Below are 13112 nucleotides of genomic sequence, written 5' to 3' on the forward strand. Positions count from 1 at the left end.
AGCAGCCAGAATGTACGCTTAAAAACTCCACTTACTAAAGAAGAAAAACAACCAACACACCAGTGAGTTTGATCTCACATTTCATTTTCCTTTTCAGCCAATAAAGTCCCCAAAGGACTCATAAACTACATAGGAATCATTTTGCACAATAAATAAGCTTACTTCCCTCTTAGATGAGACACACGCATACAGAGTTCAGAAACAGAAGTAGTTTGTAGGCAGTATGCAATTATCACTGGTTAAATTTACTAGATACTAGGTAGTTTTGTTACAAAAGTCCATTGGGATTGTTAAATTTAAATTTAAATTATAATCTCTGCTTTGTAATATACTCCTGTAATAAGAAGTCTATAGTCTCATAGAATAAAAAGCAGGAATGTTATTATAGTCTTTGACTGGAATTTCACCTGTTAAATAAATAAGAGTTCTCACTGTTGCATATCTACCAAAATGCATACCAACATATCTATACAAAATGTGACTGAAACCAAACATACGCATTTAAAGACAAGAAGGGTAATGACTTTGACATAATTACAACCTAGTGCAAAAAAAAAAAAAAAGTAAGTTACCAAAAAAGGTAACAATCCTTGTCTTGAATTTCAGATGTGAAAGCAATGAGATCTGCTCTATTAGATGACGAGATTAATGCTAAACAACTGTTCTGCTACTGTTTACAGACCAGTTCATCAGAAAACTAATTTTTATACTGTGTCCCAATACACCAGAATCAGATGGTCAGTAGACAAGAAAAAACTGGCTTCCTTAGTTTAGTTAGAATAAACAAATAATTGTTTTTTGTTATAATCACCACTAAATACAAATGTCACAGAGAAAACCAGACTGTAGTTACAAAGGCAGAAGATAGTTGGTATTAAATATATGTATACACACACGTAAGATGTAACTGGGAAATAAAATTCAAGCATGAGAAGCAATCAGAACTGTAAAAAATATTATTTGCTAATACTGCTAAGAGTTATCTTAGGATAACAGTGATATGGTTTCCAGTATTTTCGATATAGAGTCCTACACAGTTTTTCTGTTCTTTCACATGCACAATTCAGTTACTACTGTTTCTCCTTCCTGTGTGTTTCCCTGGATGAATTCTGTAGTACACGGTTTTATGTTTTGGGAAATAATTTTTGCAAAGCAGGTATTGCACCTAACATTCTTTACGTATTAGCCAACGCTCTGCTGAGACCTGTAGAAGGAGGTAACAGTGTGACTTACTTTCTCTGTAGAACAGTTGGCGTATTTTTATTATTAATAAACTAGTAATTACCTGAGAGAGTTTTTGTGAGATTTAACAGAATCAAGTTTATGCTTTCTGAAGATGAAAAATGCTTTTAAAATGCAAAGTAGACAAATTTATAATGAAGATTGACTCATTAATTGTTTCATTGCCAAGAATTATATTGTCACACTAGAAAATATCAGCAATATTGTATAGGACGTATCTCACTAAACATTGTGAAACTTACTAGATCACTAGGAAATAACTAATGAAAACATACACTTGCAAGAAGTTATTTGCACATAATTTTATAAAGTTAAATTAGTGACGAACTAGTATCATTATGAACAGATAACGTAGTTTGTAATGACAAAATACTGGATAAAAATACTGGACATAAAAGCTAGATGTAACGTGATTGGGTGGAGAAGTAAAAAAATCTGACCTTTTATTACAGTATTATAAAAAGTCTATAGATTAGGTTTTAGCTTAGAAAATAGCATCTAATTTTATATACATAAGCAGGGGAAGTTTCATTCTTTTTTTGTTTGTTTGACATTTTTTTTCATCAGTTACAAACTGAAGTGATATATAGCTTGAGTATTAAAGATATTTCCTCTTAGCCATTTTTCTTAATAATTTTGAGACCAGCGGATGGTTCCCTACACCCTATCTACATTTAGGTCCTTTCTTTTTAAGGCTTTTGATTTGACTTGCTGTGTTTAGGCTGTTCCTGTAACTTATCTGTAGAACTCAGGAATTAGTATTCAAGGGATCATTTTAAAGTGGTATTTTTTAAAGTGAGGTACCGTAGAAGGATTAAAAGGTATCTGCCACTCTATCGCCATAGCTGATAAGACTGATTTATTGTTTTAGAATGTACCAATAAACCTACAGGTAAGTTCATGCATGCCTGCCTCTGGAAGTCTGGAACAGGCAGTGATCACGTTGTCTTTGGATGACTTTCTGAAGCGCTGCAACTAACCTCTGAACTATAAAGCGTACACTTTAAATCTTATGAAACAAAGGTTTTCTTCAAGAAATTATTTGGTTTAGATAAGTAGAGTTCTGCTGTTACACTCTTTTTGTGATATTTGGAACTTACACATTCAGTCCTAGCCAAAATAGGACTTAAAAGATCATCTGTGTTGTTTCTTTTAAGCCCTCCCACCGCCAAAAAAAAAAGCAAGGTCTGTTTATTTATAACATTCATATTACTCAGGTCTGGTCTGAGATTTGGCTAAAGATCCGCATTTGTTTTACCTCTACTAATTTATAATTAATCTTTTATTCTACATTTACTCATTTACTTGAGAATCAAGATTGGTTTTATTCAGTTATTTCATTTCTGTATGCATGTGTTCATATGATCAGAGTGTATTTTAATTCTGTGAAATATTTTCCAGTTGAAGACATTAGGATACTGTAAATCAGCTTGCACAAAGCTCTAGAAAGCATACAGAAAGGACATTTGTAAACTTATGGACTGAAAGACAGACTGCATAACTTAATGATTTTTTTTTATTATTTTTTTTTAGTCTTTCCTCTACATTGAATTAATTTTTAATTTCATGAGCTAAATTCTTTTTGCCTTTTTTGAAACCATTATCAAATCCAATGGAAACTCTTTATGAGGGCAGCAAGCAGAACGTGGCTTCACATGAATAGATATTGGGAAGGAGAGGGATTATTATTATTTTATATACATGTATGTGTATATATAAACTGCTTATCTTGTCCCAATAGGAAATAATTATGCTAAACTTTGTTAAATATTTCAAAGTTTAAAAAAAAAAGATCCAGAGGCATTACTGTAGTTAATATATAAGATTAAAATTGTATTTTAATGAAATCACAATTCTTTACTGTATAACCCAGTAAAACCTCTTGTTTCTCTTCTCTTGTGATCTACTTTGCTTCCCAGAGATTTCTTGAGATTTCTTAAATTTACAAGCCATAAATTAGCAAATCATCAACATATCAACAGGAAGAATCATCTGTTAGAGATTCCTTCCAGAAGGAAACATGGGATTCAATAACTAAACTTCACAGAGAAAAATAAAAACTGTAGACAGATAGATATGGTAAACAGAAAGACAAACAGATAATTGAAGTTGACAGGCCATCTTGCACTCATTAGACATTTGAATTTGATTAAAAATTAGAAAAAAATTTTTAGGGCTTACCCAGATACTTTGGCAAAGGTCCATTTGCTGCAGTAATGAGAGGCATAGCTCCAAAGAAAGTGACATTAGATTATTATATTAAATAATTTGATACAATATGTAAGATATTATTTTCCAGTGGGATGAGAATGTAATAAGAGAATGTGACATGGATTGCATTACGATCCCCAGGGGTGTCTCTATTTCCCATCTGCTAGCCATTCTTCTAATCCCACTGTTTCAAATGAAGTCTCACTTAGTGATAAAGAAAATATGATGAGTGTTAAATAGTCTGACAGATAGAACTAATAGGACAAACTTTTTTTTTTCAGTTTTGCATGCTTATTAAACTATATCCATTCCTATGAAAGCAAGAAAGGAAATGTGGGAAGTGACATATAACATTATGACTTAAATGTGTATTCTAGGTCTCAAATCATGTTCCATTCCTACAATAGTAGCACTAATTTTATATTTCTAGTTAAAATTATAAAAAATTCAACTTTTCCTTCTCTCTGCCTAAACTTTAAAAAAACTTTTGGGTTTGGCATCAAAATAGCAGTTGTTGCTGTCCAAATTTTGACCCAAGAAAGACTGAATATGGGTTATAAATCTGCTGATCTACTATATTCTACAAAACACACAGGCCATGAATTTAAGTGTGGACATTCCAAGGAGTGCAATGTTAGATGGCAGAAGTGGTGAATTAATTGGCAAATTTTGGTGAATTGTGACTTTTTGTTTTCACTCAGATTCTGTTACAGAAAATTAGTCATGACGTTTTGGAGTGATTTCTATGGAAAGAAATGCATCGGCTCGGGTCGTGAATGAAATGCTCAAAAATCTTAAAGACTTTGCTAACTCCTGCACTGCTTACAAAGGCTTTAGGGTTTTTTTGACTCATTGAGCATTTAAAAAATGTATAAGGCAATTTGAAAACGAGTAATGGAGGGAAGATAGAAAGCAACTTATTTAAGGGAAGTTATTTTCAATTTATTTCAAAAGTAGTAAGAGAGTGTCTTGTGTGTGTGATATCTGCTGCACAAAATAGCAGGAGGAAGGGAACCCAGGGTTTGGAGGGATTAGAGCAATAGATTAAGGTCTGTTTGCAACTGAGATGCTAAAGCTAGAGATGTGGTTTATTCCTGCATTAAACTTTCTGGTATGGACACCTTGTGCATGCCATAGCATTTAACAGTTTTTACTTCTATTTATACTATTAAATTAGTCAGAGAATCATAGAGTGGTTTGGGTTGGAAGGGACCTTAAAGATCATGTAGTTCCAAGCCCCTTGCCATGGGCAGAGACACTAGATCAAGTCACATTTCTTGTGGTGATAGAGCTGTGTTGTGTCTAAATGTTGTGGTATTTTATATGAAAGCAGAAATACTCTGGATAATATTACCATCAAGATTGAATGAAAGGATGAATATTCGTTTTTTACTTTAAGCTACAGTGGAAGCCTCTTAACTTATCCAGACTGTGGGAGAAACAAATCACTGTGCTTTCTTCTTATTATTGCAGTTTCAGAGGTGTGCATCAAGCAAAGAATATTAAATTTTATTTCTTAACTTGCTTTATAGACAAGCATTGCGCAATTCCTTACATCATAAAAATGTAAGATAAACTCATTTAGCTGTAACTGAGCAAGAAAGTTGAAACAGAGCAAAGCAGCTCACAATGAATCACTTATGATAGCATGCTATTGCAAACAGACTTAGATACAAGCACTGATAAGGAGTTTAAACAAAGGAGTGTGCTATTTATCCAGGATTAAAGTATCTGAAATGCACTCTATTGGCCTGTTCTCTAGTAGAAATCTCACTTAGGTAGGCATAAAATATTTGAGGACTTGTGTAAGTGAATTCTTCTGTACTATTTCTGTGTGCTTCAGAAAAAATTTCTAATATTTAAAGGATGCCAGTGACACACCACCAATACTCACTAAGCAAGACTGAAACCTGGGCTTGTATAAATGCACTTGATATAGCTTCATAGCTGTAATAATTCACAACTAATTAGGGTCTTGTGTGTGACTGTATGTTTGTCACACATTACCAATTTTATGTTTAAGAGAATTTGAAATTATTCCTTCTTGATTCTTAATTTTACATACTTATATTGGTCACAAAGTAAATTAATATCTGCATCAGACGTAACTCAAACATCTGACATTAATGATTTCCCATTTATGTTAATCCGATGTATGATCCAGTGCTGCTTGACTGATGTGTACTGTATAGCATATACTGAATGTAGCTCTTTGAGTGCTTTCTGGTATTAACTAATTCCTTTTTCTTTACTCACAATATTAGAGAGATTCCAAAGAGCATGGAACATATTGGAAAGAACAGATAGTTTCTGTCAGAATTAATCACAGCAGCTTCAGTATGGGCTGCATGAGTTCACTCTGCTTCCTAAATAGTTGGCAGCTGAAGCTATCAGGTCCAATTTACAGAAATTAAAGGTACCTCAGACATGTTCTCACATACTGCAATCACATCTCCAGTCACAGTGTAGTCGTATTCTTTTATACATTTAATGTTGATACATACTTTAAAGTCAGTGCTTTTGGCTTCTCAGTGACTTCAACCCTTTTGAAATTTTTAATCCTTCAAGAGTAAAGAAAATAATGAAAATCTACTTTTTAACAGACAAATATTAAAATAAAGTTGCCAAGTTGTTGCACACTTGACAGACAATTTAGTATATCTTTGAATATTTTTGACTTCTCTCCTTTGTGCTAGAAGAATTCTAGAGCCTGATGTGAGAATCAGAGTGAGAAAATAGAGAGCTTACAGTTAATTTTTAAAAAAGATATCATGTCTTGATTTCAGAGCGCTGTGTTCACAGATATGAATGACTAATGCAAAAAGGCAAGTTTGGGACTAACACTTTTTAGTTACTTGTTGGAGGTATTTTTTAAAGACCAACCTGCTCTGTCTTTGTTTGGTCCACAAGTGTCTGCTCTAGATGAGTGTTCTCAGTTTTTGGTTTTGTCATATATGCAACACATAAGTGAGGTTTTTTTTAATGCTTAAAATATTATAACATATTGTTCTGGTTCACTATACATATTGGCTAAATAAGTGGTCCTTAGAGGACCATCTTTGGGTTCAAGTCTTCTGTGAAAAAAGAAAAACATGAAATCATGAATGTACAGCACCTATTACTCTATCTGTATTAGAGACCAGAGTTTATATTAAAATAAAGCATGTTTTTAACAAAATAAGAGACACATGTGTAAGCACATGCATGAAGTTTTCACTTAATTGACCTGAATTAATAGAATCTTGAATAATGTTAGGTACATCATAAAAAGCACAAGCAGCTAGAAATGTTTCGTAAAATGGTATATTTAAAGACTGCATACCACCAATAGATAAACAAGAAGATCATATGTACAGTCTCTGTTGACGTTTATTTGCTTTTCCTAATAAGAAAAAGTGACTGAGACCCATCCTTTCTTGGGGAAAACCAGTTAGACTTTACAAGAACCTGTTTACTTCAACCACAGCAGCCTGCTACTGGTATACAAAGAAAGAATTTAGATGGTTGATAGATGAAGGCATGATCAGAACACTAAGTAGACAGACCATAAAGAGATTTGAGCATATGTATTTCATATAAATATTATAGTTTTATAGACATCTAGATCAATATGTGCCACACTTCATTTAGTTACTTCACAAGTAAACACCATGTATTCAGCTGAATGCTGAACAGAATTTTGTATTTATTGTCTTTGATTTATTATGACAGACTAGTTAGAGTGAGTTTTTTCAAATTCTTTATACTTGTTCCAATAAAGTGGATAAAATTTCTTTCAAAATAAACAGGCAAAAGATTTGCCTTTTCTATTGTGTCCTCTGAAGGAAGAACCACGCAAAGATATTTTTTGAAGAATCCTATTCACAGTGGATCTGTTTTCATTTACAGTACTATTTACATGGATTAAGTATATGTTCTCAATTATCTCATCTCAGAATTCTAGATGTTTTAGCTCTTGCTTGTTTCACTTTTTTTTTTCTTCCTCAAACCGTTTGTATCTGTGGTAGCTTTGGACCTTTTATCACCATTTTTGTTTAGTTTATAAGAAGCTAGTGTATTTTTAGTAAATGTATCACTATGTCAGTACTTGAGTGGAAAAAAATTACGTAGTGTAGAGAATTTCAACTCTGGAATCACAATTGACATAAACTGTGTAGAACTGTAATAATTTTTCATATTTCATCACTGTAATTAATTTTGAGAACGGTAAGTACATAAGGGAGAGAATGGATTAGTCTGGCTTTATTGGTTGATAGAATATGGCTCCTGGTAGGCTTTTGATTCTCTCTAAAAAGATTCTTTTTGCAGCATCACTGTCACATAATATGGATTCCCATTGGTATATTATGCCAGTTTCATCTCTGATACATGATACCAGTGATAACTATTACTTAACAGAAACCTTAGTCCTCCTGAATACGTATCAGCAATAAAAATGTCTAAATTCCTGAATTGTGATTTTCACTACTTTAAGGGAATTTCTAAATTTCATTTTTAAAGAAAGAAAAAAAAAAAGGCAAATCATAATAATTTAACTGAATACTGTATTACTTTTGAGATTTTTCATATACAAAAGCTTAACACAGAGGTTAGACATTTCTGTTGACCCAAAATTATTAATACAGGATTTTCCTACCAACCAACTCTATCTGAAAGCGAAAGGTACCCAGTATGTTGGCGTTACTTAAACTCTCAGTGCGTGGATGAAAATGAGTGGCGCATGGAAAGGGAATGGTTATTGGAACAAACAGAGGAAGTTATAAATCTTCAAATCATATACAAGCCAGACTGGAACAATATAAAGCCTCCACGTTTTCTTAAATAATGTACCTAATAACTCTCTCTTGGCAAGCAGGAAATCTGTTTTCAATTTCTTCTCCTTTTTAGCAAAAATATTATTTACGTTAAAAAGGAGATATTTTGTGGGATTTTTCAACCAAAAATTAATGCAAGTATGTCATGAGAAAATATTGTTTGAAAACGAGGAGATTTTGTTGCAATCACTGCTCAGGACACTGCCTTGCATTATATACAAACAGCAAAGAAGAGAAGAATAGATAATGCCTGGCCCCAGATCAGAGTACTAAAATGAAACCATGGCGCAGATGCTTTGTGACACTTCCAAAAGAATCAGTCCTGGTACTCAAATGCAAGATTATGGCCAGATTTGACAGGCAAATGTTTTATTTTCACTGAAGCAGATTGCTATGGAACCCTACTGAAAGAGAATCATAACAGGATTGAATTATTGTACCAAAAGCATCTGCTTTTAGCAGGAAGTTTTTGGAGGAGATAACCTCTGGAGGACTTTTCCAACCTCAATTGTCTTGTAATCTTACAATCCTATGAAAATTTCTTCTATAATAGGGTAATTTGTGTTGCACAGTCTATCTGGCTTGCAGTTTTTTCACTTCAGTTTACCCATATTTTTAAAATGTGGACTCTAATTAAAGACCCATATGAAGTGAAATCTCCCAGGACGGAAGTAAATTTTCCGCACAGGAATGCAGCGCAGGACAAGAGCATCCAGGAAGAGGCTCTGCTGAAGCTAGCAGCACAGGATCTGTACAAAGCAGTTGCCTACAAGAAGAAATTATTTCTATTATTAAAAATAATGCATCAACTGTGCAAATAGAAAGTTCAATTTCTTAATTAGTAATAGATGGAAACACTTGAAGAAAATAATACCCATAGTTTAAAATTAGTCATCTTAGAAAATGTGTACAGAGAGTATAAGGAATACAAATGAATATTTTTTGCTGCTTTTTGTAATTTTCTTGGGCCCTTGCAATTTTTGATGCTAGATGGGTTTACACTCAGGAGAAGTGCTGAGTACCACTAGACAGTTAGAACTTCCCAATATGTGGGTGTAACGTTGTGTGTCAAACACAGTCTGTTCAGAATTTAGATCTAGTAAACTACTCAGGTTTTAAACAGCTCTTCATAATCTGAACTTTCTTGAGGTTTTCCATTTACATTGGTATATTGGATAGAGATTCATCTATTTGATGGAGAGTGAATCCTAATGTTTGAAATCATATTTTGTCCTTCTGTGATGAAAGTTATTATCCTGACCTAACTGTGCGTGCCATAACACATGCACACACAGTGCTGGCAGCTCAGGCAATTGATCACTGGGGAAACTGAGGAAGCGTGCTCCTGTAGGGGAAAATATAGGCATGGTTTTATCCAGTACAGAGGCTGCTGCAAACTTTGTCAAGCTGCAGGGATCCCAGAGGAAACCTCTTAAGGACCCCTTGCACCAAAAAAGGATGAGCTAATATATTTTATGTCTTGTTTTCTGATATTGTGCTTACCACCTCATAAAACAGGAAAGCTTTAACTCAGGGATTTTTGTGTTTTTAAGTGTTTACAGTCCAAGAACTCAGTGCTCTATCCATCTACTGCACCAAAAACTTTGGTTGAAATTGAGCAAAATCTTACTGAAGCGAAAGCAGACACTGTGAATAGCTAGTTTAGCAACAGAAGTTCGTAGTATTGAGTCCTATGTTAAATACAAAACAGCACGATCAGTCTCATATAAACATATTCCTTACCTGTTAAAAAGGATGAAACCATTTAAGTTTTTGACCACTGCTATTTCTAAAATTACATCTGAGTCCTGGTGATGTCACTAAGAACTCATGCAAAAGGAGTGTTTATCATATTTCTAAATAAAGCTTGAAAACTCTGTGCTAGGCTATTTGTAAAAGTGGTAATAGTAGATCAATATCATAAGGTGTGCTGGACTGGTATAATACTTTGCTATGTTTTGCTTTTCTAGTGACCATATGAACTACTGCAAAAGTAACAGTACATGATGGTGGAATTATTCACCGCATCATGAATTGATTTATTCTTTGTTATGCATAATTATCCTTTTTCCAATGAGTTCTATGTGTTTTTCACGCACATTTCATCAAGCATCAAATTATGAAGCAAGACCAGACTCCTATTAGCCCATTACATAAGTAATAATTGCTGCCACCTATTATTTGTTGTTCCCAGCCAATGAGGCTTCTGCTTTACTGAGTTTTCCACAAACCAGTTATGAAGTAGGTGTGATTTGGATGGTCTGCTTCTTACCCATCGAATTACTTTGCTTCACATTTGGCAGCTCAACTGCCAAATAAGTTTGCGAAATTGTGCATTTGTAGCATTTGTGCATAGACGATCTGACTGTAATGAAGTTGACTGTTAGTTCAGGAATTGTATCTATGCTACCTTGTCCATCTTCCTGACTTCTGTGAATAATGTGGTGCCAATTGGAAGTGTTAGAAATAGGCATATTAAAGTCACTATATACTAAAGTCACTGTCTGTCTTAAGCCTGCGACAGTAATGAGCTGGGGTTGAGTTTCTTCTATGAAGGAAATTGTGAGACAATGTACGATATTCTAATCACAAATTTTGGGACTTTGCTTTACAATAATAAAGCAGCAAAGACCCCTTAAGTCAGGAAAAGTGCAATTTCCTAGGCCTTTTCTTCAGCCTCTCATAATTTAAGATGTGTAGCATTCAGGAATGTGTATGTAGGTATATATTATGCTTCCATCTTACATGGTCAGATACAAATGTTAAAGGAAATGTGGAGCAGGTGGAACTTTTGTGACATCACAATCTGTACAAACTTTGATTTTCTAAGTGATCTTGAAATGCTGCAATAAATAATTATTTCTTGTTATGAAGTACTCTACCTGTAGGAGTTATGGTATGAAAAAGATTGCCTTATAATTGGCAAGCTTTGCTCTGCCTACATTGGCATAAGTGTCTGGTTTCAGCCATGGATAAATATCGAATCATTTTAGGGAGATCTGCTGTCTCATGACGTCGTAAACCAAAAATTTAAACAGTAAATCTCAGTATAGGAGGTAGAGATGTGGAGAATGATGTGTAAAATAAAGAAATATGACTTTGAAAGGGACTGGTTAATACAGCGTGTAAACATACATATAAGTGATGCCACTTATTGTTAAATGTGTAATACAACTTGGCCAAATGGCTTGTTAGTAGTAGTCTTTGCAAATGAAAGTGTATATGTATTTGCAATTGCAGGGCACCTTTTGGAAATCATGTTTTTGTTCTCTGACTTCATGGAATAGGATCTAGAGAAACATCAAGAAGAGACTAATACTCTTTTTGTTTGGCCAATAAATTATCATTTCCTTCTTTGCTCTCGTGCTTGCTTGTTTTACCTTCTTTGCAAGATTAACTCTGATTTTTCTGTAACAGGCACATAGTTGTCTGTGGTCACATAACACTTGAAAGCGTGTCCAACTTCCTGAAGGACTTCCTGCACAAGGATAGGGATGATGTCAACGTAGAAATCGTCTTTCTGCATAAGTGAGTAATTTTCCAGATTAGTTTTATCATCTGTTCTTAAAATTCATTAAATTAAGCTGTATTTTTGGGGGGAAGACAGAGGATCTTTCAGGCTCCAAACAGCCATAAAAGCAATGTTTGCAATTACTTTTGTTAACAATGTATTTTGAAAATAGAATTGTTTTCTGCAATTTTTTATAACCCATTGCTAAGTATGGGTGTTTCAAGCAGAAAGACTTCAGACCCAGTCCTGTCGATTGTGAGGTAGATAGCTAAACACATAGTTGAAGTGGAAATGGAACTATGTAAGTAAAGATATTGAAATGCTGATAAATAGATATGAGAATTTTCTTTAGTGGCAAATATTTCTAGTGAAACTGCCAAAATTGCTAAAATCAGTAAAATTAGTGAAAATTACTGTAAGTAGTATGAACTTATGCTATCTGAAAACATATTTTCACCTTTGATTTCACTAGGGAAAAAATGCTTATTTCATACTGCAAACTATTTATAAAAAGAAAAACGTAGGTGCAGATGTAGTTTTAACATAAATGAGATATATTTCTTTACAGAGATAGCTAAGATAGAAAAGAAATTCTAGCCATGGTGATAATTAGTACTGCTCTTTTACCCTTATATACCTACCTACATACAGTCACTTGCGCATTTCTGATGTGGGATTTGGAAAGGTGTCTTAAGGTGATTGCGGTTTGCAGGCTCTGCATTACATGTGATACAACATCCAAGAGGTGTGCTTATGGGAGAAGCTGCTAGAAGTAGCCATGTGCTACGCAGAGAGACAGTGTGAAAGGTCTTTTCTGCTCTGGAATGGCATCTCTTTAGAAGTGTTGCAAGCTATGAATGAGTAATATTTTCACATTTAGCAGCAAGTTCTGCATTTTTCTCCTTGTGAAGGAAAACGATTAAAAATATAAAGAATCATTTGTGATCATTCAACAAAGGAAGCTGAAAAACTATGAATCCGCAGCACTTGCACAATTTTTATATCTAGTCTTTCCAATTTGAACTAAAGATGACAACCTCAAGCAACTACATTGTTTGTTTGCTTGTTTCCCGTCTCTAAGTAATAAGAATTGACTGTGAGAGGTAAGCAGAGATCCAGATTTCCATGGTGAAAATACATGGTGATAGGAATCAGGAAACTGCATATGCACAGGGAGGGAGTTTTGCACCTGGCTACTTGTTTGTGCCTGCTTTTTTCTGTACCTTCACAGACAAATTTTTGCATGTATCTGTTTTATTTTCTTATTAAATTTAGCATCTGACATGACAAAGATCTCATGTACTTACTATGTAGCTATTAAATCCCTTCTGTTT

At 34.0% G+C, this 13112-nt stretch overlaps 1 protein-coding gene across 24 annotated transcripts in view; it reads left to right on the forward strand.

The window, feature by feature from the left end:
* The window catches only part of KCNMA1 (potassium calcium-activated channel subfamily M alpha 1), a 510622-nt gene that overhangs the window by 340313 nt on the left and 157197 nt on the right, over positions 1-13112 (forward strand). For all 24 annotated transcript variants that reach the window (XM_074592125.1, XM_074592126.1, XM_074592145.1 and 21 more), the window contains exon 10: positions 11685-11795. In XM_074592125.1, the coding sequence (XP_074448226.1) occupies positions 11685-11795 (111 nt within the window). The remainder of the gene's footprint in view (positions 1-11684; positions 11796-13112) is intronic.

Source organism: Larus michahellis, chromosome 6 (genome assembly GCF_964199755.1).
Source record: "Larus michahellis chromosome 6, bLarMic1.1, whole genome shotgun sequence".
Taxonomy (NCBI): Eukaryota; Metazoa; Chordata; class Aves; order Charadriiformes; family Laridae; genus Larus; species Larus michahellis.